At 37.8% G+C, this 26,940-nt stretch overlaps 1 protein-coding gene across 2 annotated transcripts in view; it reads right to left on the minus strand.

The window, feature by feature from the left end:
- Window positions 1-26,940, minus strand: part of MEGF10 (multiple EGF like domains 10) — a 138,609-nt gene that overhangs the window by 106,472 nt on the left and 5,197 nt on the right. The window contains exon 2 of one of the 2 annotated variants that reach the window (XM_043977268.1): window positions 4,617-4,676. The exons of the other annotated variant lie outside the window; for it this stretch is intronic. Coding sequence (XP_043833203.1) covers window positions 4,617-4,669 — 53 coding nt within the window. The 5' untranslated portion in view covers window positions 4,670-4,676. The remainder of the gene's footprint in view (window positions 1-4,616; window positions 4,677-26,940) is intronic. 2 annotated transcript variants of the gene reach the window in all.

Raw genomic sequence — 26,940 nt, forward strand, 5'->3', positions numbered from 1 at the left:
AACTTAACTAATTAAAGTATGGTAAATAATTTGCTAAGGCTTCAGTTTATCTGAAACCTTTCTGAGGGTGAACACTGAATTTATTTCTTCTGCAGGAGTATTTGGAGGTAAGAAAATCTAAATGAAATATTTTATTCACATGAATACAAAAACTTTTAAATTGCTTATTACCTGTCTGATACACACAGTACCTATATATCAGAAATCTGCTTTTCCCCTTGATATTCGAGAGCAAAAGACAACCCAAAGAAATGAAAATAGCCTTTACCAGGGCAGAGCCTCATGGAATCACTCCTCTGTCCCTCAATCTTTCCAGTCAACAACATAAACACTTGAGATGGACTTGCTTCCAGGCATGTGTGATAGAGGGGCCTGCTCCCATCCCACTTCAGAGCATGTGCAGATATCCTCTGACTGCTTTCTATGAGCCATGATAACTACCATATGGTAACAAAAAGTTAGTTAATTCACTGCTAAACCAGAACTCTGTGGATATACTAAACAGGAGACCCCACCCCCCACCCCCCAGGTTTCCTTGTCCTGATAGCTTCAAAGCAAGAATGACTCAGCTATTTGAAGGGTCAGGTCACCCCATCAGACAGAGAGACATGAGCTCATGGCCTCCTAGGCAAACCTAAGCTTGTTTCTGTATTCCTTCTTTTGGTACAGGGTCTTATGGAAAGGCAGCTGTTGTCTTCCCCTCCCCAGGCACCCGAGCAGCTGGTTATTAGCTACTGTGACAGTTGCATTGGTAATAGTAGCAGAAGTAAACAAGATGAAAGGGGAAAGTGTTTCACAGAGAGAGAGAGACCCCTGGAAAGAAAGAATCAGACTGTGTTGAGTAGAGATAAAATGTAAAACAGCCAATTAGCAGCCCTTGCAAAGAAATTATCTACAAATGTCCCAATGAAGGCCTGAGGTTTTTCTTTTCAACTGATTCTACTAGTAGTGATACTAGCAAGGCAGCTAAATGTCACAGCTGGTTTAGTACTGGACTTCAGATCAAAAAAGAACCAAGTTCAAATCTTGCCTCAGAACTTACTATCTGTGTAACCCTGGACAAGTTACAAGATCCCTCTCAGCTTCAGTTTTCTCAAAAAATGAGGGAAATGGACTCAATGACTTCTAATAGTCCTTTCAACTCTCTAAATATATGATCTTATCCTAAATTAACATATTCTGTTCTAATATGTGATTCTTTATTATTGGCATTCCTTTTTTTTCTGCATGAAAATAAAACTATCTTATTTATGTTATATGTTAACTACTTACTATACTTCTCTGTGGAGAGAGAGGAGAGAAGGGAAGTCACTCTAGACTAGAACCAACAGTGGATTTATTCCTAAGGAATCCAAGGTGGGCATGAAATGAACCACTGGGAAGACTAATTCCCTTACTGAGTAGTAGATAAGCCACCCCAAAGAAATGAACCCATGGCAAACTGTGATGGCAAATACATGTAGTATCTGGTTAAAGTCCATGGTGAAAGACCAGACTGATAAATTTGTGCTTATCTTGTATCACTGAGGATTTAATTGAAGAAATTGATAAAGAAGCCCTTCTAGACATGCAAGTTAATAAACATTTGTATGTCAAATCCAGAAATTGGCATGATTTAATATGCTATTTTATTCTGTGTAATAAAAGTTAAAAGATAGAGACAGAATTCCTCAGCTTAATTGCCACATCTGTTACTGGGCACTTTTTACCATGATTGACTGGAGTGTGTGTGTTTTAAATAATGCCAAAAAAGGACTTAGTTAAAAACTTCCTTACCACTTATAGCCAGATTGACATTAATGGTTTCTCTGTTACAATAATGGCAAAAAAAAAAAAAGTGGGTGACATGTTAGGCAAAAAAAGACTGAAGTCTTTTCCACAGTTCCTAGTTCCACCTGAGGGTATACTTCCCTAGTGATAACTACAAGGCAAGCCTGGACTCTCTGATTGTTCCTTCCTGTTCCTCAGAGCTGTACCTCTCCTCCCATTAGAATTTCACATCACTTTTTCCTGTGTCCACTTAAGGCATATTTAATTGTGCGGAAAGATAAAGGAAATAAAGGAGATCTAATATATGAGAATATCCTATCTGATTTGATTAAAATTTAGACTTCTGGCCAAGTAAACACAGAACTGTGGGATCTGGGATCATTTAGAAATAACTTTCATTGAAAAATGGCACTTTGAATTAAAAACATTTTCTAGCTTTGAGGTTTATGACAATGAAAATTAGGCAACATGAAACACAGAGCAGCCTGCATCTATAATTGCCCAATTCACACGATCATAGATTTAGAGTGGAAGGGAAGAGAAAGGAATAGAAGGGAGGGAAGAAAAGAAGGGAGGATGGGAGGGAGGGAGGAAGTAAGGAAAGAAAGGAGGGAGGAAGAAGAAAAGGAGAGAAGGAGGGAAGGAGGGAAAGAAGGAAAGAAAGAAGGAAAGAAGGGAAAAGCATTTATTAAGAGCCTATAATGAGTCAGACATTTTACAAATAAATATCTCATATAATCCTCTGAACAATTCTGAGAGGTAGAAGCTATTATTATTGCTATTTTATAACTGAGAAAACTGACAAGTGAAGTGATTTGCCTAGGGTTACACAAATGCTCTATTCACTGGGCCACCAAGCTGACCAGGATAATGGGTTCATAAATTTTGAGCTGGAATGGAAGTTAAAGATCATCTATGCCAATATTTTCATTTTACAAATGACAAAACTGAGAGGTAAAATGACTTGCCCAAAGTAATGAAGGTAATAAGTAACAAAATTGTGACTTATACCTAGGTCCTATGACTCTAAATCCAGTGACTTTTCTATTGCCTCTCTATCCTTGGATGCTGAAGACCTATGAAACCAATACTTCAAAGTTTCTGAAAACATGACTAATGACAGTGACTGAATGATACATCACCTAGAGTTAACATAGACACTCAGAAGTTGAGTTCACAGATCCTTGTCCCTCAGAACAACTATCATTTGCCTCTTCAGTAAAATTTTGTAGGAAAATGGGCATTGTTTGATAGAATATAATTCATTTGCAGGAGAAAAGTTGGAAAGGGTATCACTTAACTTTTTTACAAGTTGCATAGCTTTGTGACTTTAAGTCAAGTTGATATATTGGCAGGAGCAATGAGATAATTACTGGCACAAAAAAACTAATGCTCATGTAAGAGGTAAAAGTGTATTAGACTTCCAGGTCACTTGACCAACAAGCTGGAGGATTTTAGATGTTTTCTCCAATCTTTATGATCTCTCAAACCTCTTTAAAATAGGAATTCTAAATTCTAAATTTCTGCTGTCTCCCAATTCTAGGAACTAACCTATTCTGTTGTTATCTCACCAAAAACAAAAACTTGATGAAATAACAGCAGAATAGGTTAATTCATAACCTCTAATAGGTTCACTCAACACCTCACCTCCTCCACCATCCTCCAAGGAGAAGAGCTACACAAGCCAGGGCACGTGTTTGCAACTGAACTTAACTCTACACCCTAACTCCCCTTCTCCCTCCTCTACTAGGAAGAGAGATCCTCAGGAAATCCAAATGGCAGAAATTTGCTCAGGCTGCAACAGCAGCAATGAGCTGAACAGTGGCAAGGAGGGGGTAAGTGCTATGTGCTGCAACCAAGGTCAGTCATAAAACTGGGGAACAGAGGGCAAATGGAGGAGGATATGTGTATGGAGAGTTGTGTGGCATTCTACAAAGACTCAAGCTAAGAACCCAGCATCCAGTTGAGGCCAGTTCTGTCCTCACAGAACCCTAATGAACCTTGAATTGCCCAGTAGGTGAGGAGGTTAAGACAGCTTTAACATCCAGACCCCAGGGAAACTCTTATCAAAGAGTAGTTAGAAAGTGAGTAATATTAGAAAATAAAGAAAAAAATAGAAATTACCAAAAGTCTCAGGAAGAAAAAACCTCAATTAAAGATCAGGCAATCAAAAAACATTTATTAAATACCAACTATGTACCAGGCACTGTTGTAAGCACAAATACAAATTTTTTTTAAAAAAGGAGCTTGCAATCTAATAGATGGAAGACAAAACAAAAGGAACCTGAATACAAGGACATGGTAGAGAAGTCAGTCAGAGAAGTCTCAAAGTAGTGTGGCCATTTGAAAAATGAATGGCTAATTGTCTGAGCTGAGCTCTCTCCTTAAATGGAGGTTTGGAGTTTATAATACCACTCTCCAATCAGAGAGGCAGAGGGTAGTAATGAGCTGGAGTAGCAAGCTGATGAGATCTTACAGAATTAGAAGGTTGTCCTAATAATGAGCTTCCTTCGGCATGGTATCAGAAGAGTCCTAAAATAGGACAGTCAGGTGAGAAAAGATAAATAAATCAATCCAGAAGGTATTAATAAAAGAAGGGAGGGGCAGCTAGGTGGTATAGTGGATAAAGCACCAACCCTGGATTCAGGAGGACCTGAGTTCAAATCCAGCTTCAAACACTTGACACACTACCTGTGTGACCCTGGGCAAGCCACTTAACCCTCATTGCCCCACAAAAAATAAAAATTAAAAATAATAAAAAAGAAAAGAAAAGAAGGGAAATGGCCAGTGAAAAGAGTTCAGGCATCCATGAATAAGTATTGCAACAAAGGAAAATGAATCAATACCTGATAAGGCAAATGCTTCTGTGTATTCCCAACAAATCATGGAACCACAGCATGCTGTTCCTGAATGGTTTAAAAGAGAAATAATAATTGTAATAGCAGAATGAATGGTGTGCACACTAGAAATAACAGACTAGAAAAACTTGAGTTTGTAGTGGCAAGTCTCACCAAAGAAACAGAAGAAAGGATAACTAATTGGGAATGCAAATGCATGGATGTGAAGGACAATCTGGAAGAAGAGATAGGAAAAGCAATTACATTAAAAGAAAGCATGATCTACACACAAGCAAAACATATTGATCCTGAAGACAAGATAGGTAAAAAACAACTTAAGAATTATAGGTCTCCCAAGAAGATAACAAATCAAAAAGCCTGAACGCTATAATGTTGGAAATAATACAAGAAAATTGTCCAGAACTTCTGAAGACAGAAAACAAAGTGTCAGTTGAAAGAATCCAACCATCAGCTCAAGAAAAAAACAACAAAAAACCTTATGATGAAAAGTATGTCATATAGTGATTAAATTTAACAATTCCACTAAAAATTCTGCAAGTGACCAAATACAAAGAAAAAGAAATTCTAACAACACAAGACTCTTCTGTACCCAGAAAATACAGTAGGGAATGGAATAATGTATTTTGAAGAACTAAAGAGTTCAAGTTGTAGAACAAGGTGACTTAGCTTGCAAATCTAAGCCTAATGATAAATGAAAAAAAAGATGTATAGTCAACAAAAGGGGGAATTAAAAATATTCCTAGAAAGAAAATTAGACCTGAAGAAATTGTTTTTCAAATACCCCCCACACACACCAGATATACAAAAAGAATAATGAATATAGAGGCAGCTAGGTGGCACAGTGGATAAAACACCAGTCCTGGATTCAGGAGGACCTGAGTTCAAATCCAATCTCAGAAACTTGACATTTACTAGCTGTGTGACCCTGGGCAAATCACTTAACCCTCATTGCCTCCCCCCAAATAATAATGAATATAGCAAACAAGGACAATAACAAAAGAGAGACCATTAAGATATTTCTCTCTAAATGTACATAAGGAGTCAAGGGTGAAAGCAGAAGTAAAATGTAAATGATGATGGAGAAGCCTGAAACATCATGGACTAAAATGTATATTACTCTGACTACACATATCATTTTTTTTCTTTTTTGTGGGACTAAATTTCAGAATGGGAAGGCATATAAAAGGAGAGAGGGAAAAGACTATAGGGGGAAATAGGTAACATATCCTAATCAAGTCCAAGGCTAACAATGAAGGAAAATAACTCTTGTGGTCGCTAAGGAAGGAAAGTCCATAGGAGAATAACTGAGGTCACAAAGGGTGAGATTAAAAAAATGGGGAGGGGAGGGGGAAGAAACCTTGTTTCAGTTATGGAAATGAGTGCCACTGATGAATTAAGAGAGATATTCTATAAAGGGAAATAGAGACTTTACAATAGGCATGATCTTCAGGGATTAGGTACTTAGAGAGACAACTCATTCTGCTTCAGGAGAAGGGGAATCAGAGCTCCTAGGGGTAAGTGATACCCAGAAGAGTGGTAGGGTATGGACCCAGAGGAGAGATTTCAATGTAAATCATTAGATGCAAATATTTCAAGAGGAGAAATGAAAAAGGGTGGGGCAAAGGTTAATAATGAATTGAATAATGAATCAGGAATATAGGAAGATTCATACCATGGGACCATATCTTCTCTAACACCTTCAGGAACTGGTTTTCCTAATCATGAGGCACAACAAAAAAAGAGGGAATCAAAAGGAAATATCTTTAAGACAATAACAGAAATTGTTTTGAAGGAGAACACAAAATAAGTATCTCAAAGTTTAATTCCATGAGGAATACAGAGAATAAAGAAGGACTAAATATGCATGATCATATGATTATATGACATGAGTATGAATCAAAGAGTAAAGGTCTAGACAGACGAAAAGAGAATATAAATAATGAAGATAATAAGGGAAATAAAACTTTTCTATAAAAAGGTCCAGAAAGTAGACTTTTTAAAAAAAGTAATTACTGAACAAAGCAAGTTGAAAGGGAGGACAGGAAGGGGAATTCTATTTGACTAGGGGAATTCTATTTGACTAGCTGTGGGGAAGGAGGAAAAGATTGAATAACTAGATAAAAGTAAGCCAGAAAAAGGAACTTAATAAACAAAACTCAAAAACTAGGGAAAGGGGTAATAAATGAAAGGGAGTCCTAAAAAATGAAGGGAAGAGAGCCAGTGAACTGCTTTAAGCTATATTATATATATATATATATATATTTATACACATATACATATATACTACATATAAAATTATGCATAGAAACTTATTAAATGTATGACATATTTCACAAAATAATCTTATAAACATTAAATATATTAATGAATATAAATAATTATAAATATAAATAAATTTTATAAAAATAGATCTAATTTTTATATATTATATAAATGTATAAATTTCCAAAAAGACCTGGTACTATGTTTATATAATAGAAGGAAACATCCTAATTTAAGGGGGGAAATATTAGAAACAAATGAGAGAAAATATAAACCTATATGAAACTTTAAATGTGAATGGATTAAATAATCCAATAAAATGAAAAAGACTGACAGATTGGATAAGAAAACAAAACTCCACAATCTGTTGCTTATAAGAAACACATTTTTATTTTATTAAAAGAAAAAAAAATTTTTTTTGCAGGGAAATAAGGGTTAAGTGACTTGCCCAGGGTCACACAGCCAGTAATTGTTAAGTGTCTGAGGTCAGATCCAAACTCAGGTCCTCCTGAATCCAGGGCCGGTGCTCTATCCACTTCGCCACCTAGCTGCCTCCAGGGGATGGAGTTTTAACTCAACAATGGCAATAGAGGCAAATACAGGAAAAAAAAATAGTTTTGATTAAATGAAACTGAAAAGCTCCTTCATGGATAAAATTAATGATTAATGGACAAGAGGGAAGTGGCCAACAGGGAAAAATAATCTTTATATCAAACTTCTTTGATAAGGTTTGGTATCCAAAATTTAGAAATAATTAATGCATAAACATAGATATGTATATTGTATATATGTAGATATATGTACATGTGTATATGTATATATGATCAAAAGCCTTTCCCCAATAGATAAGTGGTCAAAGGATATGGACAAAAAGTTCTTTAAAGAAGATTTGCAAATAATTAAGCACATGAAAGAATGCTCTAAATCACTAAAAATAAGAGAAGTGCAGATCCAAACAAATCAGAGGTTTCATGCAAACTGGCAAAGATGACAAAATATATGAAGAGTCAGTGTTGGAGAAATTGTGGAAAGGGCATTCTTAGTGGAGCTGTGAATATGTACAATAATTTAAGGAAGCAATTTGAAATTATGCTAATAACTTGACTAAAATGCCCATATCCTTGGAATCATAGATTCCATTACTGGGTTTATTATTCAAGGAAGCTATTGATAAGAAAGTCCCCATGTACATCATCAAAATAGTTATAGCACAACTTTTTGTGATAGTAAAAAAAAAATTTGAAAACAAAATAGATGCCCATAGTTTAGGGAATAATGGGGTTCTTGATGAATGTGATGAATACAGAGAAACTTGGAAACATCTAGATGAAGTAGAGAAATAAACAGAGTCAAGAAAACAATACGCACAGGTAAGTGTAAACATTCAAATTTGGGGAACCCAAAACACAAATTTTGAGGGGACCCAAAAAAAGACCTGGGTGCAATCTAAGCATCCTCTGAAGCTATCTAGCTTCCCCAGAGCATCAATGACATCAACCTGACCTCTATTTTAAGCTTCGGGTTAGACAATTTTCTAGCCACATAAAGCTAGGTTCAAACAATATTAATCAATAATAAAATATAGTTTCCATGCCTAAACAAAGAGAGTAGAAGGGGCACCTACATGTAATGGAAAAGATGGAAATTTATCACATTTTAACTAAAACTTTTAAATGAGTATTATGACTTAGTAAGCCAAGAAATGATGCAATTTTTCCCCCTATTTGAGTCTATGTATCTTTGTGAGTTATCTTTTTCAGGAATGATGGCCATTAAAACTAGGCATCAGGGGCAGCTAGGTGGCACAGTGGATAGAGCACCAGCCTTGGAGTCAGGAGGACCTGAGTTCAAATCCGATCTCAGACACTTAACACTAGCTGTGTGACCTGGGCAAGTCACTTAACCCCAATTGCCTCACCAAAAAAACAAAACAAAACAAAAAACAAAAAACTAGACATCATAGTAAACTGAATTTAGAACCATACTTTCTTTTTTTTTTTTTAAGTGAGGCTTCCTCACAAAATCCTCTGAGTAGTGGGTGTGATTTATCTAGGTTCCGATATTGGTCTCCAAGAAAGATAGCCCTTTCCTAAACCACAGCCAGTGGAAACCAAAATAGAAACATTTACTTTTCTCTTACTATTTTACATGAGGAATCCCAGGAGAGAACAATTTTGGATGTATCTATGAAATGTTTAGATTCATTTTCTCTTTTTCATTCCTCTAAGGCCTCATTTTCAATCAATATGTGACTGAATTCAAGTTGTTTTTTTTTTACAATTATTTTGCTTTTCCTTTCCTTTCTATTTTGTGAAACATCTTTTCATTGTTGTTTAACTACATAAAGCGTTGGACCAAGATTCAGAAATACCTGAATGTAAATCTAACCTCAAACATTTGCTTTCACTGTGACCCTGGGAAAGTCACTTAATGTCTGATCTGTAAAACTGGGATAATAATAGCACCTAACTCCCAGGATTATAGTGAGGATCAAATAATATACAAAGCAGTATGGCAAACCTAAAAGTGCTATATCAAAGTGCTATGTATTATTAGTATTATATCTACACTTCTTACTTCCTCAGAGAAGTTCTGAGGGATTCAGTGTTCAAAAAAATTTTATTTTCTTGATGATAGCTCTTAAACTATTCAACATGAAATCTTTGGGTCACTATTAAATTCTTTATTTTCCAGTCTTTTGTTGTTATTATTATTCCCAATTGCTATTTCTGGAAAAAATAGACCAATTAAGAATTTATTTAAAATTAGGTTTCCATAGCATAGCATACAGATTTCAATTCTGTCTGGCAGGTACTTCCAGTGAACAGTTGTTATTTTATAATATCTGGTAGAAATGGGGGGAGGATGGAGATTAAAAGATCAAGTTGCCCAGCACTTCCCAACAAGCCAGGCCACAGCTGTAAATCTGAGTTTTAGCAACTGTTCCCCCTGAATACAACAAAGCTTCTGTCTTCCTTCAGGGTTTGCTCAGGTCATCCACATGTGGTGAGGATTAAAGAAATACTAAAGGTCCATTATAAACTAGAGGTAAACTATTAATTTATATACCAAAGTCTTAGCCACTGCCACACTGCATCACCTAACACTATTTTGCAAAATTTTCTTGGGCGTTAGAAGCAGATATGGTGTCTTAAGAAGCATAAACAGATTTAATAAGATTTTTTGTGGGTCTTAATCAAACTACAAGGAAGAAAGCAATACATTTCAACAATTTTTACTTTTATTTTTAAAAAATATTAATGTTCTTTGTTTCTTACATGATAGTCACTTCTCTGTCAATTCTCAATGCAGTGAACATTCTCTCATAATAAAGAAAAAAGTTAAACCAAACTTACCAAAGGACCTTATCTGGCAGCATATGCAACAATTTGCCCCCCCTCTGTTGACAATAGGGTAATATGAGTAAGCATCTGTTCTCTGGGACCAAGATTGGTAATGGCAATTAATCTTAGTTCAGCTGCCACTTAGCGTTTCATTTTATCTGCATTACTGTAACTGTAAACATTGATTTGGGGGTGGGGAGGATCCTTTTCACAAGAGAAAAATAATGTATCTATACTATGGCATAATGGATATTTTGGAATCAGGAAGACCTGAATGCAAATCTTGTCTCAGATACTACTAGCTTTGGGAGGCTGGGCAAATCACTTAATCTCTCCTAACCTCAGTTTCATCAATAAAATGCGAATAATAGTAACACCCACACAGGGTTGTTGTGAAGATCAAATAAGATAATGAGAGTGTGCAAAGCATTTTATAAATGTTGACTGTTTAGGATCAAATAAGATCACATCAATAAAGTGGTTTGCAAACCTTAAGGCACTGGATAAATGCTAGCTATTAGCATTTTATTTAGCATTATTAATATTAATAATTAATTATATTTCACATTATTAGTTAATAATTTAGCATGATTAATAATACAAATAAGTTAGATGATTAATTACTAATACTACTTAATAATATTTAGCATTATTAGATAACAAAGAGAATATAAGGATGATGATTCACAATTCTATAGCATGTTAAGGTTTGTGAAGAACTCCTCTAATAGCTACATAATGCAAGCATTTTTTTTTTCCTTTTTACAGATAAGGAAATTAAGTCTGGGAGAGAAGTTACTTACTCTGGGCAACAGGTTTCTCTTAACTCCAAGTACAGCCCACAGCAGTCTTTGTAATATCCTGTGTTCTATGGTCTAAGGTCCCTTCTGGCTCTAACATTTTGTGTTCTAAAATCTCTGCTCTGACATTCTAGGTTCCCTCCTTGAACTAATGCTCTGTAGTGTAGTGATTGATTTCTGATTATAATAGAAAGGTAAGGTATTGTCATGGGGTGCAGAGCACCCCAGAAATTCTCTGGGGCACATCAAGGAAACTTCTCCTTGAGAAACTAAACCAGAGGACAGATAACGCCTAGAGGAACCAAATCGGACTGAGCTAGTATGGGATTCCCACCCTACATTCTGGTCTCCCTTACTCAGGGGAGATAAATTTGGGTGTGGCTTCGGCCTTTGTGTTCTGAATAGGGATCAGTAGCCACCCCTCACCCAATTCCTTTAGTCACTACCAGTGGGGGATGGTCCTCCACTCCTCACCCAATTCCCCCAGCTACCACCAGTGGGGGATGGTCCTCTCTCACTAAAGGAACTTTTCACGAGCAGATGTTCCACCCCCATCAGGCCTCTATAAAAGTACCTTCCAGTCTCCTGTTCGAGGAGATTTGGTACCTCTGAGCCATGAGCTTTATGCCAAATCTCCCCATGAAAAGTCCAAGTATTTCTTTCATGGCTTCCCTCCCCCCACCCTTCCCTTCCCTTGCTCCTAAATAAACTATCACCTTATTCTAACTACATTTTGTGTGCAAGAGGGTGTAATTCTTTAAAGAGGAATTCCTAAGAACCCCAACTCCTACCCCAACCCGTACCCCATTTTCCCACCATATCAGTATCTATGGACTCCAAAATATTTATAGCAGCACTTTTTGTGATAGCTAAAAATTGGAAGCAAAATGGATGCCCATGGGAAAAAAAATGTCGACTGTTTCTGTTTGAAAGGAATAGCAATTCCTTCACACAATTGTGTCCTTTAAATATCATTGGATTCTAGAGAGCCAAGCTTCAATTTTGTTTTTAAAGTTAAGATTTCTCCTCTTTTGTTTAAGGAAGAGACCATTAAAACATGAGCCAATACATCAACAAAAAATAATTCCACAAAAATCAAATCAAATGTGGTTGCTCTCTATTTCTAATGGGAGAAAAATAGAAAGGAAAGGGAATTCCCTTTAAGCATATAATGTTTTTTCTTCAAGTCAATAACTATCTAAGGGTTTGCACAAGTTGTTAGATGGTGGTAAGAGTTCATAATGTCATTCCTCAAATATTCTCATGTATCTACCTTGGTTCCAACAATATAGTCAGAAAGACAAGGATAAGCTGGGCTCTTACCTCTGGAATTGTCCTTTCTTTTCATACAAAGACAGAATAACTACAATAAAAATGAGAGTCTCCTTAGATTGGCATCATTCTATGAATCTACTTTTTTCTACCTAGGACATGTTATAACTAAAAAAAAAAAATAAACTAGTTCAACTATGTCAAAGCAGATGGAATTTCAAAGCTAAGTAAATTATGCTATTATGCCTAAAATTTATCTGAGAAAGGAACCTTGTATCAGGTAAGTGGCAGATTTCTAGAAATAGGTCTCTTGTTAGGATCTTAAGGTCATAGCTCTAATACTTGAAGAGGCTTGACAGATCATGAGGTCCAACCCTCTTATTTAAGATAAGAAAACTGATATTGAGAGAAAAGTTAAGTGACTTGTCCAAGGTAACATTACTGCTAAGTATATGTATGAGGTGGGATTTGAATCAAGGTCTTTATGCCTCTTAAGTCCAGAGATCTATTCACTCCTCCATGGTTTCATTGGAAATTGGTTAATGGGGTTTATGAGGAGAAAAGTCTCTCTCTCTCTCTCTCTCTCTCTCTCTCTCTCTCTCTCTCTCTCTCTCTCAGTTCTGCCATGCTGGATTAGTAGACCTGGACATTGACTTCCCACAAGGATTTGTCATGGGGTGCAGAGCACCCCAGAAGTTCTCTGGAGCACACCAAGGAATCTTCTCCTTGAGAAACTAAACCAGAGGACAGATAACGCCTAGAGAGATAAGCTGAACCGCCTAGAGAGATAAGCTGAACCGAATCGGACTGAGCTAGCTTTGGAATCCTACCCTTCATTCTGGTCTCCCTTACCCTGGGGAGATAAATTTGGGTGTGGCTGCGGCCTTTGTGTCCGGAAGAGGGATCCGTAGCCACCCCTCACCCAATTCCTCTAGTCACTACCAGTGGGGGATGGTCCCCCACTCCTCACCCAATTCCCCCAGCTACCACCAGTGGGGGATGGTCCACCTTCACTAAAGGAACTTTCCACGGGCAGATGTTCCACCCCCATCAGGCCTCTATAAAAGTACCTTCCAGTCTCCTGTTCGAGGAGATTTGGTACCTCTGAGCCATGTGCTTTATGCCAAATCTCCCCATGAAAAGTCCAAGGATTTCTTTCATGGTTTCCCTCCCCCCCCCACCCTTCCCTTCCCTTGGCCCTAAATAAACTATCACCTTATTCTAACTACGTTTTGTGTGCAAGAGGGTGTAATTCTTTAAAGAGGAATTCCCAAGAACCCCAACTCCCACCAACCCGTACCCATTTTCCCACCATATCAGATTCTTGCTGCCAAAGACAGATGAGGCTTATAGAAATGAATGGCACAACCACAGAAGACTGCTGTGCCAAATTAACAGACTAGTAGTTTCTCTAAATCATAGAGATTTCAGTCTTCTGCTTTCCAGAAAAATCTTCATGCAGCTCTGAACCTGTGATATAAATCGCTTTCCCTTTCTGGAATATTACTTGCTTAAAGGTCCAGACCCTAGAAAGAAATGGAATGCTGTCTTCATTTTCAAAAAAACATATCTTTAGGCCTAAAGTCTCTCTTGTTGGTCTCACTTTATTGGTACGCTAAAACGTGGTTTTATGAATCTGCCATTTAGTTTTGTTGCCATCACTCTCAGCGATGATGGAGCTCAGCTCTGTCGTAAAAGGAAATGGACAGAGTAGTGTTCATCATCAGCTTATTCAACCAAGATACTGTGGCTTTCAGCTTAAAATGAGTGTGTATAGACCCTTTGGCTAAAGAGCTGGAATAGATACTCAACATGGATGCCTGTGGGTAAGGAAAGAAATATTTAAAAGTACAGTTGCTCTCTTCCTCATTCTAAAGGAAAAGAAAAAAACTGAAACCTTGTAAGACATGAGACGGGAACAAGACCACTGAGCAGAGGATGCCAGGAACTCCAGAAGTATCAAGACAAAAAGCTTTAGCACAGGATAATGAGAAAGCAGAGAAGATCATGTGAAGAGGCAGGTGTCATGGGGCGCAGAGCACCCCAGAATTTCTCTGGGGCACACCGAGGAATCTTCTTGAGAAACTAAACCAGAGAACAGATAACGCCTAGAGAGATAAGCTGAACCAAATCAGACTGAGCTAGCTTGGGATTCCTACCCTTCATTCCGGTCTCCCTTATCCTGGGGAGATGTTTGGGTGTGGCTTCGGCCTTTGTGTTCTGAAGAGGGATCCGTAGCCACCCCTCACCCAATTCCTCTAGTCACTACCAGTGGGGGATGGTCCTCCACTGCTCACCCAATTCCCCAGCTACCACCAGTGGGGGATGGTCCTCTCTCACTAAAGGAACTTTCCACAGGCAGATGGTCCACCCCCATCAGTCATCTATAAAAGTACCTTCCGGTCTCCTGTTCGAGGAGATTTGGTACCTCTGAGCCATGTGCTTTATGCCAAATCTCCCCATGAAAAGTCTAAGGATTTCTTTCATGGTTTCCCTCCCCCCCACCCTTCCCTTCCCTTGCTCCTAAATAAACTATCACCTTGTTCTAACTAAGTTTTGTGTGCAAGAGGGTGTAATTCTTTAAAGAGGAATTCCCAAGAACCCCAACCCCAACCCGTACCCCATTTTCCCACCATATCACAGGGAAGAACTGCCACACAAACAACTTCAGCCATGGTGCTAAAGGAAACAAGGAAAGAAAGGCACTGTGAATTTGCTATTGGCACTCTCTCTGGCTTCAGAGACAGAACCCAGGGAATTCAACCCTTTTATGCTTTGCCTATATTTCTATTCTCCTATTCCATGTAGAGAGAAATCTGCTTCACCAATTGTCTTTTCTTTAAAAGTTTATTTTTCTGTCTCAGACAGGGACATTTTCTTAACTGCTGAAACATTCTAAATGTCTTGGAGCAGGATATAAGAGATTTTTTTTAGATTCATGTTTTATAAATTTCCCAAAGCAGAAAAAGAACAAGTGAATCCAGACCAAAAGAAGCCTAGAAAGCCACAATTTAGCCTAAGACAATTCCTGTGGGAGGAAGGGTGGAGTCGGAGGCGAGTTGCATTAGGAAACTCCTCCCCTTCACGGTGTTGCTGAGGCAGCTGACTAGAGAGAGTTATAACCAATGGGTGGGTGTCAGCTAAGAGGGGTGACAAGTTCTCCAGCTCACCAACTCTTCACCTTTCTACTCCACACATCTGCTTAGAAGCATATATACCCACTTTTAGAAAGCATTAGAAATGCAAGTCTACAAGCTCCTTTTTAAAAGGTAAAATTTTATAACTCCTTGTCACAAATAGGACTAAAAACATGAAAGCTTCTTACAAAAGCACTCCAGGTCAAATATATAGGCTGACCAGATTTAAAACTAAATTATCAAAAGGAACTCTTCCTTTCAGAAGTCCCTAGGATTTTGTAATACATGAAAATAATAAATTAAGTATGGTATCTTTGATCTGAGGTGATGGCTTTTGGGACACATAAACAGTGAACCTCAGAAGTTTAAGCCTATAAAATGGTGATGATTAATTAAAATCCCCTGCGGTGATAATTGAGCTCTGTGCCCCACTGAGCATTCCTCCATAGTAGCATATAAAAAGCCCTAGGGCATCATTTACATATTACTTGCAAAAGAAGGTCAAAGCCTTTTTTCCCTCCACATTCTGGTAGGGCTCCACATCAAAAGCTGTTTTTGATAAAGGGAGAAGGAAAAAGTCTTTGCCTCAGCCTGTATCCCACAGACTGTCTGCTTGAGAAGGAAGCTTTTGTTTACCTAAAAATCCTTCAGCTGGGCTCTGTTACAATGATACCCCTTCTAAAAAGAGGGTTTCTTCACTCAGAAGCAATCACTAGGGCTGATATTTTGAACTTTTGTGGTCTTAGGTTAACTATTCCATATTTCGTTCCTCAGAAGGGCATCTCCAATCTCTGGTTGGATCTTGTAGCTACTAAAAGTGATGAGCTTAATAATTGTTCTGAAGCTTATTAAGTAAACTATCCAGCCCTTTTGGGCCCTAAAAGTCCTCCTTTCTGTCTTTGGTAATTTCCATTTCTCAGTCCTTGTACCTTCTCCAGAGAGGAAATTTGGGATAGCACAGGGGGAGAAATTTACATCAGTCATACAACAATAGTTGTAACTCTGATGGGGGTAAGAATAAAACTTTAAATTTAAAAAAGGGTTGGGAATTATCAGTGGCAGAAAGTTATTCAGCCTATTCCTAAGACACTTAGAGTTGACTCTGATTGTTAGTTGGTCAGTTTTTCACCTTTCAAAAATAGGTACTGATCTTTTATTTTTATATTACTTTTATTTTCATAAATAAATGGCCACTCCTCTACTCAGTCATCTCTCACTAAAAGAAGGAAAAAAGCAGTTGAACAAAACTAATCAAAACATCAACTAAGTTACAGTTATATTCCATTGCATTCATTTAGTGCAATATTTTTAAGCATTCCCTATGTCCCTAGTGAACATCTGCTTTGTTTTCAGTTTTGTTTGCTAACACAAAAAGTGCCACTATATAATATTTTTTGTGTATTTGGGACCTTTCAGTCTTTGACTTAGATATACTTAGTAGGGGAGATTTGTGGATAAATAGTGTTACAGTCCCTCTTCTTAATATAATTCCAAATTGCTCTCCAAAATGATTGAAGTAATTAACAGTTCCACCAACAGTGTTTACATTTGTCATATTGGTCAAATTATTGCATGTGAGGTAGTCCCTCAGGGTTGTTTGGATTAATATTTCTCTATTAGTGGTCTGGAAAAATCTTCAATATAATTGTTAATAGGTTACAATTCTTCTTTTGGAAACTGTTCAAGTCCTTTAACAATTTATCTGTTGGGGAGTGGCCCTTGTTTTTAATGCATCAGTATTAATCTCCTATAAATCTTAGATGAAACCCTTACTAGGGATATTTGATGCAAAGTTGTTTCCCCCATCCCCCTACTTCCTCTACAATCAACAGATTCCCTTATCCAAGATGCATTGATTTTGTTTCTGCAAAAGTTTTTCCATTTTATGTAACCAGAATTAGCTATTTTAGCCAGGTAATTGATTCTATACTCTGGTTAAGAATTCTCCCTCTAGAGGCAGCTAGGTGGTGAAGTGGATAAAGCACCAGCCCTGAATTCAGGAGAACCTGAGTTCAAATCCAGCCTCAGACACTTAGGTATGTGACCCTGGGCAAGTCACTTAACCCTCATTGCCCCACAAAAAAAAAAAAAGAATTCTCCCTCTATAAAGGTATGACCTTTAATTTTCAAGTTGCATATATATTTTGTAAATGGTATAAGATGTTGGTTTAAATCTAAGTCATAATGCTTTCTAGTTCTTGTCAGATAGGGAGTTCTTCCCCAACCAATTTATGTTCTTGTGTTTATTGTGACATATAAAAAGTTCAAGACACATAGTTTCTGGGTAATTAATCATTTCATTAATAATGCTAGCATATTATTAATAAAAGGATGGTCATTTGGCTGTTTCTCTTAGATCAAAGACCCCCTCATGGAACCCACTCAACGCTTATATGCTCATGAAAGAGTGGGTGTTCCTGAAGGTGGAAATCAACTCTGATTGGTTAACAACTAATGAGGGAATAGATATAATGAGAGGTAGACCTAATAAGGATCTTTGATATGTAACTTTGATCACTCAGTTTTGGTCAAAGAGAATTATTTGTATCCATATCACCCATCTGACAAAAGGGAGAATCCACATTTTCCTAGTCCTGTCTGAGTAAAATAAAATGGGCCAAAATCCATTAATTCACCTAATTTTAGGTGAGTTCTTCCTCTTAGTATCAGCCCTGCACTAAAAAATTTGCATGAATAACCTATGGGAGCTTATTTCTGAATGAGGAAGAAGAAAAGGGGGTAAATTTTGATTCTAATTTAATAGTTATTAAATACAATAGAGAAATACTTATTTTTCTCATTATCAAACACTGAAAATGTTAATTGTTCTTCATTCTTATTTTTCCCCCAGTATTTTCCACTAAAATGTGAACACTTTTTTCAAGAAAAGAATTGGTAGATGCTGAATGTGTCAAGTGCCAAATAACATGGCAAAAAGTGAAATAGATTATATTTTAACAGTCAGGAAAAGACTTTTTGGGGCAGCTAGGTGGTGCAGTAGATAAAGTACCAGCCCTGGATTCAGGAGGACCTGAGTTCAAATCCAGCCTCAGACATGATACTTACTAGCTGTGTGACCCTGGGCAAGTCACTTAACCCTCATTGCCCTGCAAAGAACCAAAAAACAAAAACAAAAAAGACTTTTCATTGATGAGTTATCCCTGTATTAATTAAATTTGACGGTGCTAAGATCAGAGTTAGTAAACAAGAAAAAAAGAATGAGAAAAAATACATATGTAATTAAAAACAACTCTATCCTGAACTAAACAGGTTATAATTATTTCATATGTAAGTTTAACCAATGTAAATTAAATGCTATAAGAAGGAAAACAGACAAGGCCAATAATCACTTCATTCAGCAGACATATGACTTACTACCCAAATGGAGAATTATGAATGCCAAAGACAACACTGCTAGTGCTAGTTAGACACATAGTTAAACAAGAGGAAGAGAATATGTTGGATTGCCTTTAGGGAACTGTAAAGCCCCTTTAATGACCACAGGATTCCCATAAAGCACTGGCGTTGTAGTAAGACTTGTTATATAAGACAGTTTCTAAAGAATTAAAAATGAAATACCACATAGAGGGTAACAAAAAGGTATATAGTAGGTGTGAATAGGCTATGACAAATAACCAATGAGAAATTCTGAAGAATAGGAATAAAATTACCAAAGAATTGTATGATAGGAAGAATAGATGGGCTAGTCATGTAGTGAGACCAAGGCATGACAGGTAGACAACCAGCATGTTTCACCAGTACCCTTACAAAATCTGGAGAAAGTAAGCAAGGTGTCAAGTGTATTGTGTGGCCCCCTTGTAGTGAATTTATGAGAAGATAATGCTAAGAACTGTACTGGATTTGAAAACCATTCAGTGTTGAGAAATAAGTAAATTCTTTAATGTTCCCACAGGGAAAATTACACAAATCCTTCAGCTCTGAATTCTCTACTAGTTTGTTTAGTTCAATATTTTCCCCTGTGTTTAGCATCCTTAAAATTATATTAAATTCTTAAATTTATTCAATTCTGAGAGAGGAACAATAAAGGTTCCTATGATTCTTATGCTACTGTCCTCTGTGTTTTAAAAATTCAAATAACTTTTTCTTTATGAATTTAGATGTTATGCCAGTTAGTACAGTTGAGTTTCACTGTCTATATCATCATTATAGAGATTTTTTGTTTATTTATCTTGATATCATGAATTTTTCTTTTTCTGTTACATGACAGTATGGCAGGATGGTGTAGTGGATGGAAAACCAGCCAGGAAGATCTCGGTTCAAAATACTACCTCAAACGCATACTGGCTGTGTGACCCTGATCACACAATATAACTTCTTGCTGCACTTAGCAACTTGCTAAAACTACATATTGCAGAGAAGGTGCTGACCTGTGTTGGGAAAAGGAGTTCCCTTTTCTGGGAATTCCTAATACCAATTAAATCTCAAGTCTAGTCTCTGCTATTCCTGATAGCATGATTATGACCCCTAGTTTGTTTTTTTGTTTTATTAATCTGATGTTACATAAATTTCATTCCAGATTAATTTTCATTCTGTACATATTTTTTAAATGTCTTTTTTGTATATATCATGCCCTTCAGAGGAGTGAATTTTTGTAGGTAAAATAGGAAGCATCCAGAAGTGAGCTAAGCTTTCAGATTTTATAGTCTAACACAATGAAAAGACTTGGCTCTATGCTGAATTTCAAGGTCACATGGCAAGAGATTTTAAGGGTAAAATTAGGAAAGTCTGAAGGGAAAGCTTGTGATGGGAATAGAGCCATCATATTTGCTGCTCTGCTCCCCAGCTTTCTCCTCCTTTTTTCCCCATTCTTGCTCTTTGTAAATCTCCTGCTTCTACCAGATAGGCTAGACATTCATTTCAGGAATGGGTCTTTTCAATGAATTGTTATTACAAAGTATTCTGATACTAATTACTCCCTGAATGCTTCCTACTTTGTCTGCAAAGAATCACTTTTTTAAAAGGCATGTATTTCTTGTACCCATGTTCTCTTCCTATTGGAATGTTTATCATCATATTTTGGTTTCTCTTTGCAATTTTGCTTATTTTTCTTTCTGTTCTTAGGATCCTGTCTATTGCTCTGCCTGTTTGTCAACTGGACTTTTACTGAAACTTTTTTGATAGCTTTGGTTTTTCAGTCCTTTAGTTATATTCTCCATCATGCAATCTCTGGATCCTTCCTCCTCATGGATGACAAAGGCACCTGAGTCCCTGCAGACCTGTCTCAGCCTATTTGTTTGGAGGAAGCAGTATTTAGTGGTCCTAGTCCCTAGATGCCCTAGAGAACCTCCAGGATACAAGACTGGTCCCAGCTGGGGTCCCAGCTGGGTTTCTACTGCCCTTTCCTTCAGGCCCAATACAACAACTTACACATCCCATTTTCCTCCCTTTATTCTCCTTACCTTCATGTAGATTGTCAGAATCTGCATCTTCTGCTTCTACTAGGATAGGAGAAGCAAGGATATTCATCACTGCACTGCAATGGTGTCTTGCCCTGACTAACCTTCAGGTAGGGCATACCACCCATACCAACTGAGTTTTCAGGTCTAAAAAGTTATCTATGCCAGGACGCTTTTGGTCTACCAGATTCTACCCTCATCCCTTTTTCTTTCCTTCAAATGGTTGGGCAGAATCGGTATCTGCCACTATTTCAAGGGCAGGCAGTGTTGGGACAGAATCATTATAACTGTAAGGGTCCCTATGCTTGGCACAAGCCCTTGGCAGAATCATGCAACTTAATTTTTGTACAGTGATATGGGTGGGTGTAGTCATGGTTGGGGTTTGGAGTGGTATGTGAGCATGGTTAAGAATCATAATTCTCCAGTGTTATAAGATTTTTACCTTCCCTAGGACTGATTTATATTATCATGTGGATTTAGTACAAATTATCTATATATAGCACAGAAGTCCTTTGATGGGTGAAAAGTAGAAGATTGCAGAGAGCACTATTTTACCTTTTTGTTGGTCACATGATCAGAGATTGTCTTTCCTTTTAAGGAATTCCAAGAGACTTACTCATAAGCACTGTCCCTGAACTGCTTGTGAGTTAGTTATTTGGCAGTTTTACCTCAATTCAAAGAAAGAGAAAGTAAGTCCAGAGAGTAAAAGTGATTTGGCAGAGGAATATAAGGGAGTATGAAGAGAACCCTGCAAAATAATTCTTATTTCAGTGTTTTGGGTAACACAGGGACATCTGTGGTTGTTTCTGTTAATGAAAATACCTAGGCTAAGGCCTATTGAGTCTCTAATTACTTAGAATGCTTTTGCTCTTATGTTAATAAACTTTAGGCCAGAAGATTTTTAAAAACTGGCTGAACAGAGTGTGGGGATATTCGAGTCTAAGGTTCCAACATCCCAGATCATGATTAGTATGTGTTAGGAAGTCTTGGCATTTTATTTTCTGGATGTAGAGAGGACTTATGGTACCTACTTCAGTACCTTGGCCTAGTACATAGAGAACAGTGGCAGGAGTCAAACAGGGTCATACACAACGAATTTGTACAGATAGGGCCCCAGAAATCACAGAAAAACCTTTCCAGGCTGTTTACATTTCTGCTGCAATCCAGTGGACTGTTTTTTGTTCCTTGCAAACAACATTTCATCTCCCCACTCCATGCCTGGGTCACTTGCCTTCCATACCTACCGGCTTCCTTCACCTGCTGGAATGTTCTGGTTTGCCAGGCTTCCTTCAAAACTCATCTCAAGGGGACAGCTAGAATACTAGCCTAGAGGCTAGGCTCCTTCTTCCCCAGCCCTTAGGGATTAGCTTTCCTTAAAAGGAGACAAGGCTCCTTTGCCCCCAGTAACTGGTTGGTTCAGGCTTCCCTGATACAGTTTCTTGGTCACCTTAAAGTATTAAAAGTCCCATCCACAAGTATTCTTGGTGGATTTCTGAATACAATGTAGTCGTGATGCCCTTCACTGTACCCTTCCCTGATGCTCAGATAAATTTTCACATGAAGATGGGGGTGGGGAGGGAAGGTGTGTGGGGGGAGCCTCTCCAGATAAATTCTGAACAGGGAATGTGATCCCTAGAGCTCTACGAGAGGGCAGTAAGTGGGGAGGAAATTTTCTTTCTTCTTCATCAGCCATGGTATCTTATATCAGAACTATACACCCAGTAGCAGGCATTGTATCCAAAAGTGAGCAGAGACACATGCTATCTAGTGAGAGAAATGAATATTTTATTATTACATTAATAACAAATTGTTAAAGTTTGATCTGGGCTTTTCTCATTTAAGACCCAGCCCCTGTAACAAGTCAATCTCCGGGGCAGCTAGGTGGCGCAGTGGATAGAGCACCGGCCCTGGAGTCAGGAGTACCTGAGTTCAAATCCGGCCTCAGACACTTAACACTTACTAGCTGTGTGACCCTGGGCAAGTCACTTAACCCCAATTGCTTCACTTAAAAAAAAAAGTCAATCTCCGAAGGATATGACTGATTGATGAGATTGTTTTAGCTCTCAAGGAACATGCTCTTCAATCTTGGGCAAGAACCCACCCAATTAAGAGCCCTTACTTCCATTTAGAGTGTAAATAGAATCCAGTCTGGGTTGAGTTCTTACCCCAAGTCGAAGAAAAACCCCTATTTTTGTATCCCTCCATTAGAGTTTATAATGACTCAACTCATGAAGGAGAAAACCAACCAGAGTGTTCTGGGTGGAGATAGATTCCCCTGTCCAGATTGCTGCAGGAGGCTGAGTCTCATAATCAGTTAATATTCTCAGCAGGAAGAGTTGAAGACTTCTAGCCCATTTCCTCATTAAATGTTCACAAATCAGGGTTGATTCTTTGCTTGTCAGGGGCATTCCCTTTTACAAAAGTATTTAAGGCATTCAATGTCTACATTGGTTGTCTTTGGTTTCCATTGCCCATCAGTTTGTTGATTGTCAGTTAGCATAACTAATAAAATGATTATTAATTACCCAGAAACTCAGGATTTTTTTTTTCATTCATAACACTGACAAATACCATCACAGAAAGGTAGCATTCAAGGCAGGAAACAACTTCAAGGAACACAGACCTCTAGCAGCAGAAAAGAAACCCAGTCATGGATTCAAGGAAGAATTAGTCTTTGTGGTTTGAAGTTGAGCTATGGAGAGGAACAAACTCAAGAATTCCAACTAAAGTATCTGCCTAGGACAGATTTTGCCTGAAAGGAGAGGCATGAAGACTCCATGGCATGAGTTGCTCTGACCACATTTATTTATTTTTTTGTGGGGCAATGAGCGTTAAGTGACTTGCCCAGGGTCACACAGCTAGTAAGTATCAAGTGTTTGAGGCCGGATTTGAACTCAGGTACTTCTGAATCCAGGGCCAGGGCTTTATCTACTATGCCACCTAGCTGCCCCCTACATTTATTTTTTATCTGTGTGTGTTAATATCAGCATACTACAAATCTGTGCCCACTCTTTCCATGAATGTTGTGCTTATTTGAGTGAGAATAGGTTCCAAGTGAATATTTTTAGCCACTGTGCCTTTGCTTTGGGCTAATTGTTCCTACTATCTGGTTTAACATTAAATGTACTAGTGGAGGCCTATGGACTATAATTTTATGACTACAGACCCACAGACTACCTTTGAACTTGTGATTAGCAACTTCCTATTCCATTCTACTACCACTTCCCCACCCCCCACCTCCCCACTCTGGGGACCCACAGTCAGTTCTCTAAGATTATAAATTGTAGAGAAGGTGCTGAGCTGCATTAGTGAAAAGGCGTTCTCAATATAGTAGCTATGAAATCATAGATCCAATCCATATTCCTATAATTTATATGGGGACATTTGGAAGGATCTTATATCTGGGTAAGAGTCTTTGATGGAGAAATGACATGAATCAGAGGCAGAACCGAGATGGTAGAGTGGCAGGAAGCCATATAGCAAACTCTCTCCTTACTCTTTTCCCCCAGACTTCTTCCAAACAAATATAGAAAACACACCAGGCAGAATCTTCATAAAAATATTCAAGAAAAAAGTTACAGTGAGTCATTTTTCCAAGCCAGGTCAGCATAGGGAGATAGGCATAGAGATCTGTGGACCCTGAGGACAATGTCTAGCCAGGCGTGCCCCAGGCAAGGAGCCAGGAAAGGTTGTGTACAAGGGAAATGGGAGGTCCTAGATCCATACAAGGGCACTGTGATGGGGATAGGTGCCATCTGACAATTTTGTTGGCCCCTACCTAGTTCTAGATCATAGATCCAGGGCAAACTGAGAAAGTGATCTGTTCTTCCAAGGGTGTTATTCTAATTTAAGGTAAGGTAAGGAGTGGCAGCAGACCCCAGGTAGGAGCAAGTTCAGAAGCAAGTAGAAGTGGTGTGGCTCAGAGTCTAGGAGCACAGAAGGGTCTCAGTTCCAGCTTCCAGCCCATTCTGAAGTCTGCAGAGGAATAACAAGCACAGGAATCCCAAAGAGGAACCTGAAGTCCTATTACTCTGAATGAACATAGCTCATCAGCTAGCTGATAATGGCTAAATCTGGCAACAGTCTACTATTGCTCAGACTCAAACCCAGGTCAGAAATTTAGAGAAGGGAAAGAGAATCAGACTTTTCCCTGGAGTCACTGAAAGCTTTCAGATCCCCATCCTGAGTTGACCCTGAGATTTTGGAATCAATATCCCAAGAAAGCAACAAAGAATTAGCCCAGACCTTTCCTGTAAAAGTGCATAGATCTGTCTTAACATTAAGTCCAAAGTTAGGAGGTAGGCTAGAAGAATGAGCAAACAAAGAATCCCACCATTAAATGCTACCAAGAAGAAAGAGACACTAAAGACATAAGCTCTGAAGAAGAGAATGTTGACAAAACATCTATAAGCAAAACCTCAAAGGAAAACATAACTTGGGGACACAAAATGAACTAGAATTCCTGAAGATGAACCAAGAGTTAAAATGTTTTTATAAATGCAATGAGAGTGATAAGGGAAAAAATGAAAAAGAAAATGAGAACTATGGAAGAGAATTGGAAAGGGGATTAATAGTTTGGTAAAAGAGGCACAAAATCTTGTTTAAACAGCAAACCTTCTGAAAATTGGAATGTACCAATAGAATCCAACGATTCCATGAGACAACAAGAAACAGTGAAACAAAATCAAAAGACTGAAAAAAGTAGAAGAAAATGTAAGATATCTCATAGGGAAAACAACTGATCTGGAAAAGTCAAGGAGAAAAAATTTTAAATCATTGAACTACCTGAAAGCCATGACCCCCCCCAAAAAAAAAGGAAAAAAAAGAGCTTAGACATTATACTTCAAGAAACATTAAAAGGAAACTGCTTGGATTTCTAAGAATCAGAGGGCAAAGTGGAAATAAAAAGAATCCACCAGTCACTTCCTAAAAGAAACCCCAAAATGAAAATTCCCAGGAACCAAAATGTTTTTACTCACAGGAGCCAAAATCCAGAGCTTCTAGTTCAAGAACAATACTACAAACAGACAAAGAATTCAAGTACTAAAAAGCCAAAATCAGGATCACACATGATTTAGCAGGCACCACTATAAAGGAACAGAGAGGTTGGGATACAATATTCCAGTAAGCAAATGATATATAGACAATAATAGTAGCCAACAATAACTTATCCAGCAAAACTAAATATGATCCTATAGGGGGAAAAACAAATTTTTAATGAAGTAGAGTACTTCCAAGCAATCCTGACTAAAAAAGCAGAACTGGGTAGAAGAAATGAAATTCAAACACAGGAATTAAGAGGAATATGTATTTTAAAGTATTATAAAAGTAAACAATGGGGGCAGCTAGGTGGCGCAGTGGATAAAATGCCAGCTTTGGATTCAGGAGGACCTGAGTTCAAATCTGGCCTCAGACACTTGACACTTACTAGCTGTGTGACCTTGGGCAAGTCACTTAACCCTCACTGCCCCACCAAAAAAAACCACAAAAAAACCCCCAACAACAACAAAAAAAGTAAACAATGATAAAAGACTAAACAAGGACAAACTTTATATTCTAACATAGAGAGATACCATACATTTGTCTCCTTTGAACCTTTATCATTATTAGGCTCCTGGGAGTAGTTCTGTCTTGATGATCTTAAGAGAAGAATGAAAAGAGAGGAAAAGATGTATACACTGAAGAAAAAGGGAAAAGAAGGTTAGGTAAAACTATCTCACATAATCAGGATCCACAATCTATACAAACAAGGAGGAAGGGATGGGAAGTGAGAGCAGGTGACACTTAAACCTTACTTTCATCTGAACTCATCAAGAAAGGGAAGAAAACACACACCAATGAATGTAGAAATACATTTTTCACTCAACAGGAAATAGAAGGGAAAGAGGAGAAGAGAGAAGAAGGAATGAGAGGGAAAATAAATTAAAGGAGGAATTAGTACTAAGCTAAACTTAAGTATGCACAAAAATAGTTAAAGCCCTTTTTTTAGGTGGCAAAAAATAAGAATCTGAAGGGTTGCCCATAAATTGGGAATTAGTTTAAAGAAGTTATGTTATTGTGTTATTCATCCTTCATTTTTG

This window comes from Dromiciops gliroides, chromosome 1, assembly GCF_019393635.1.
Source record: "Dromiciops gliroides isolate mDroGli1 chromosome 1, mDroGli1.pri, whole genome shotgun sequence".
Classification (NCBI taxonomy): Eukaryota; Metazoa; Chordata; class Mammalia; order Microbiotheria; family Microbiotheriidae; genus Dromiciops; species Dromiciops gliroides.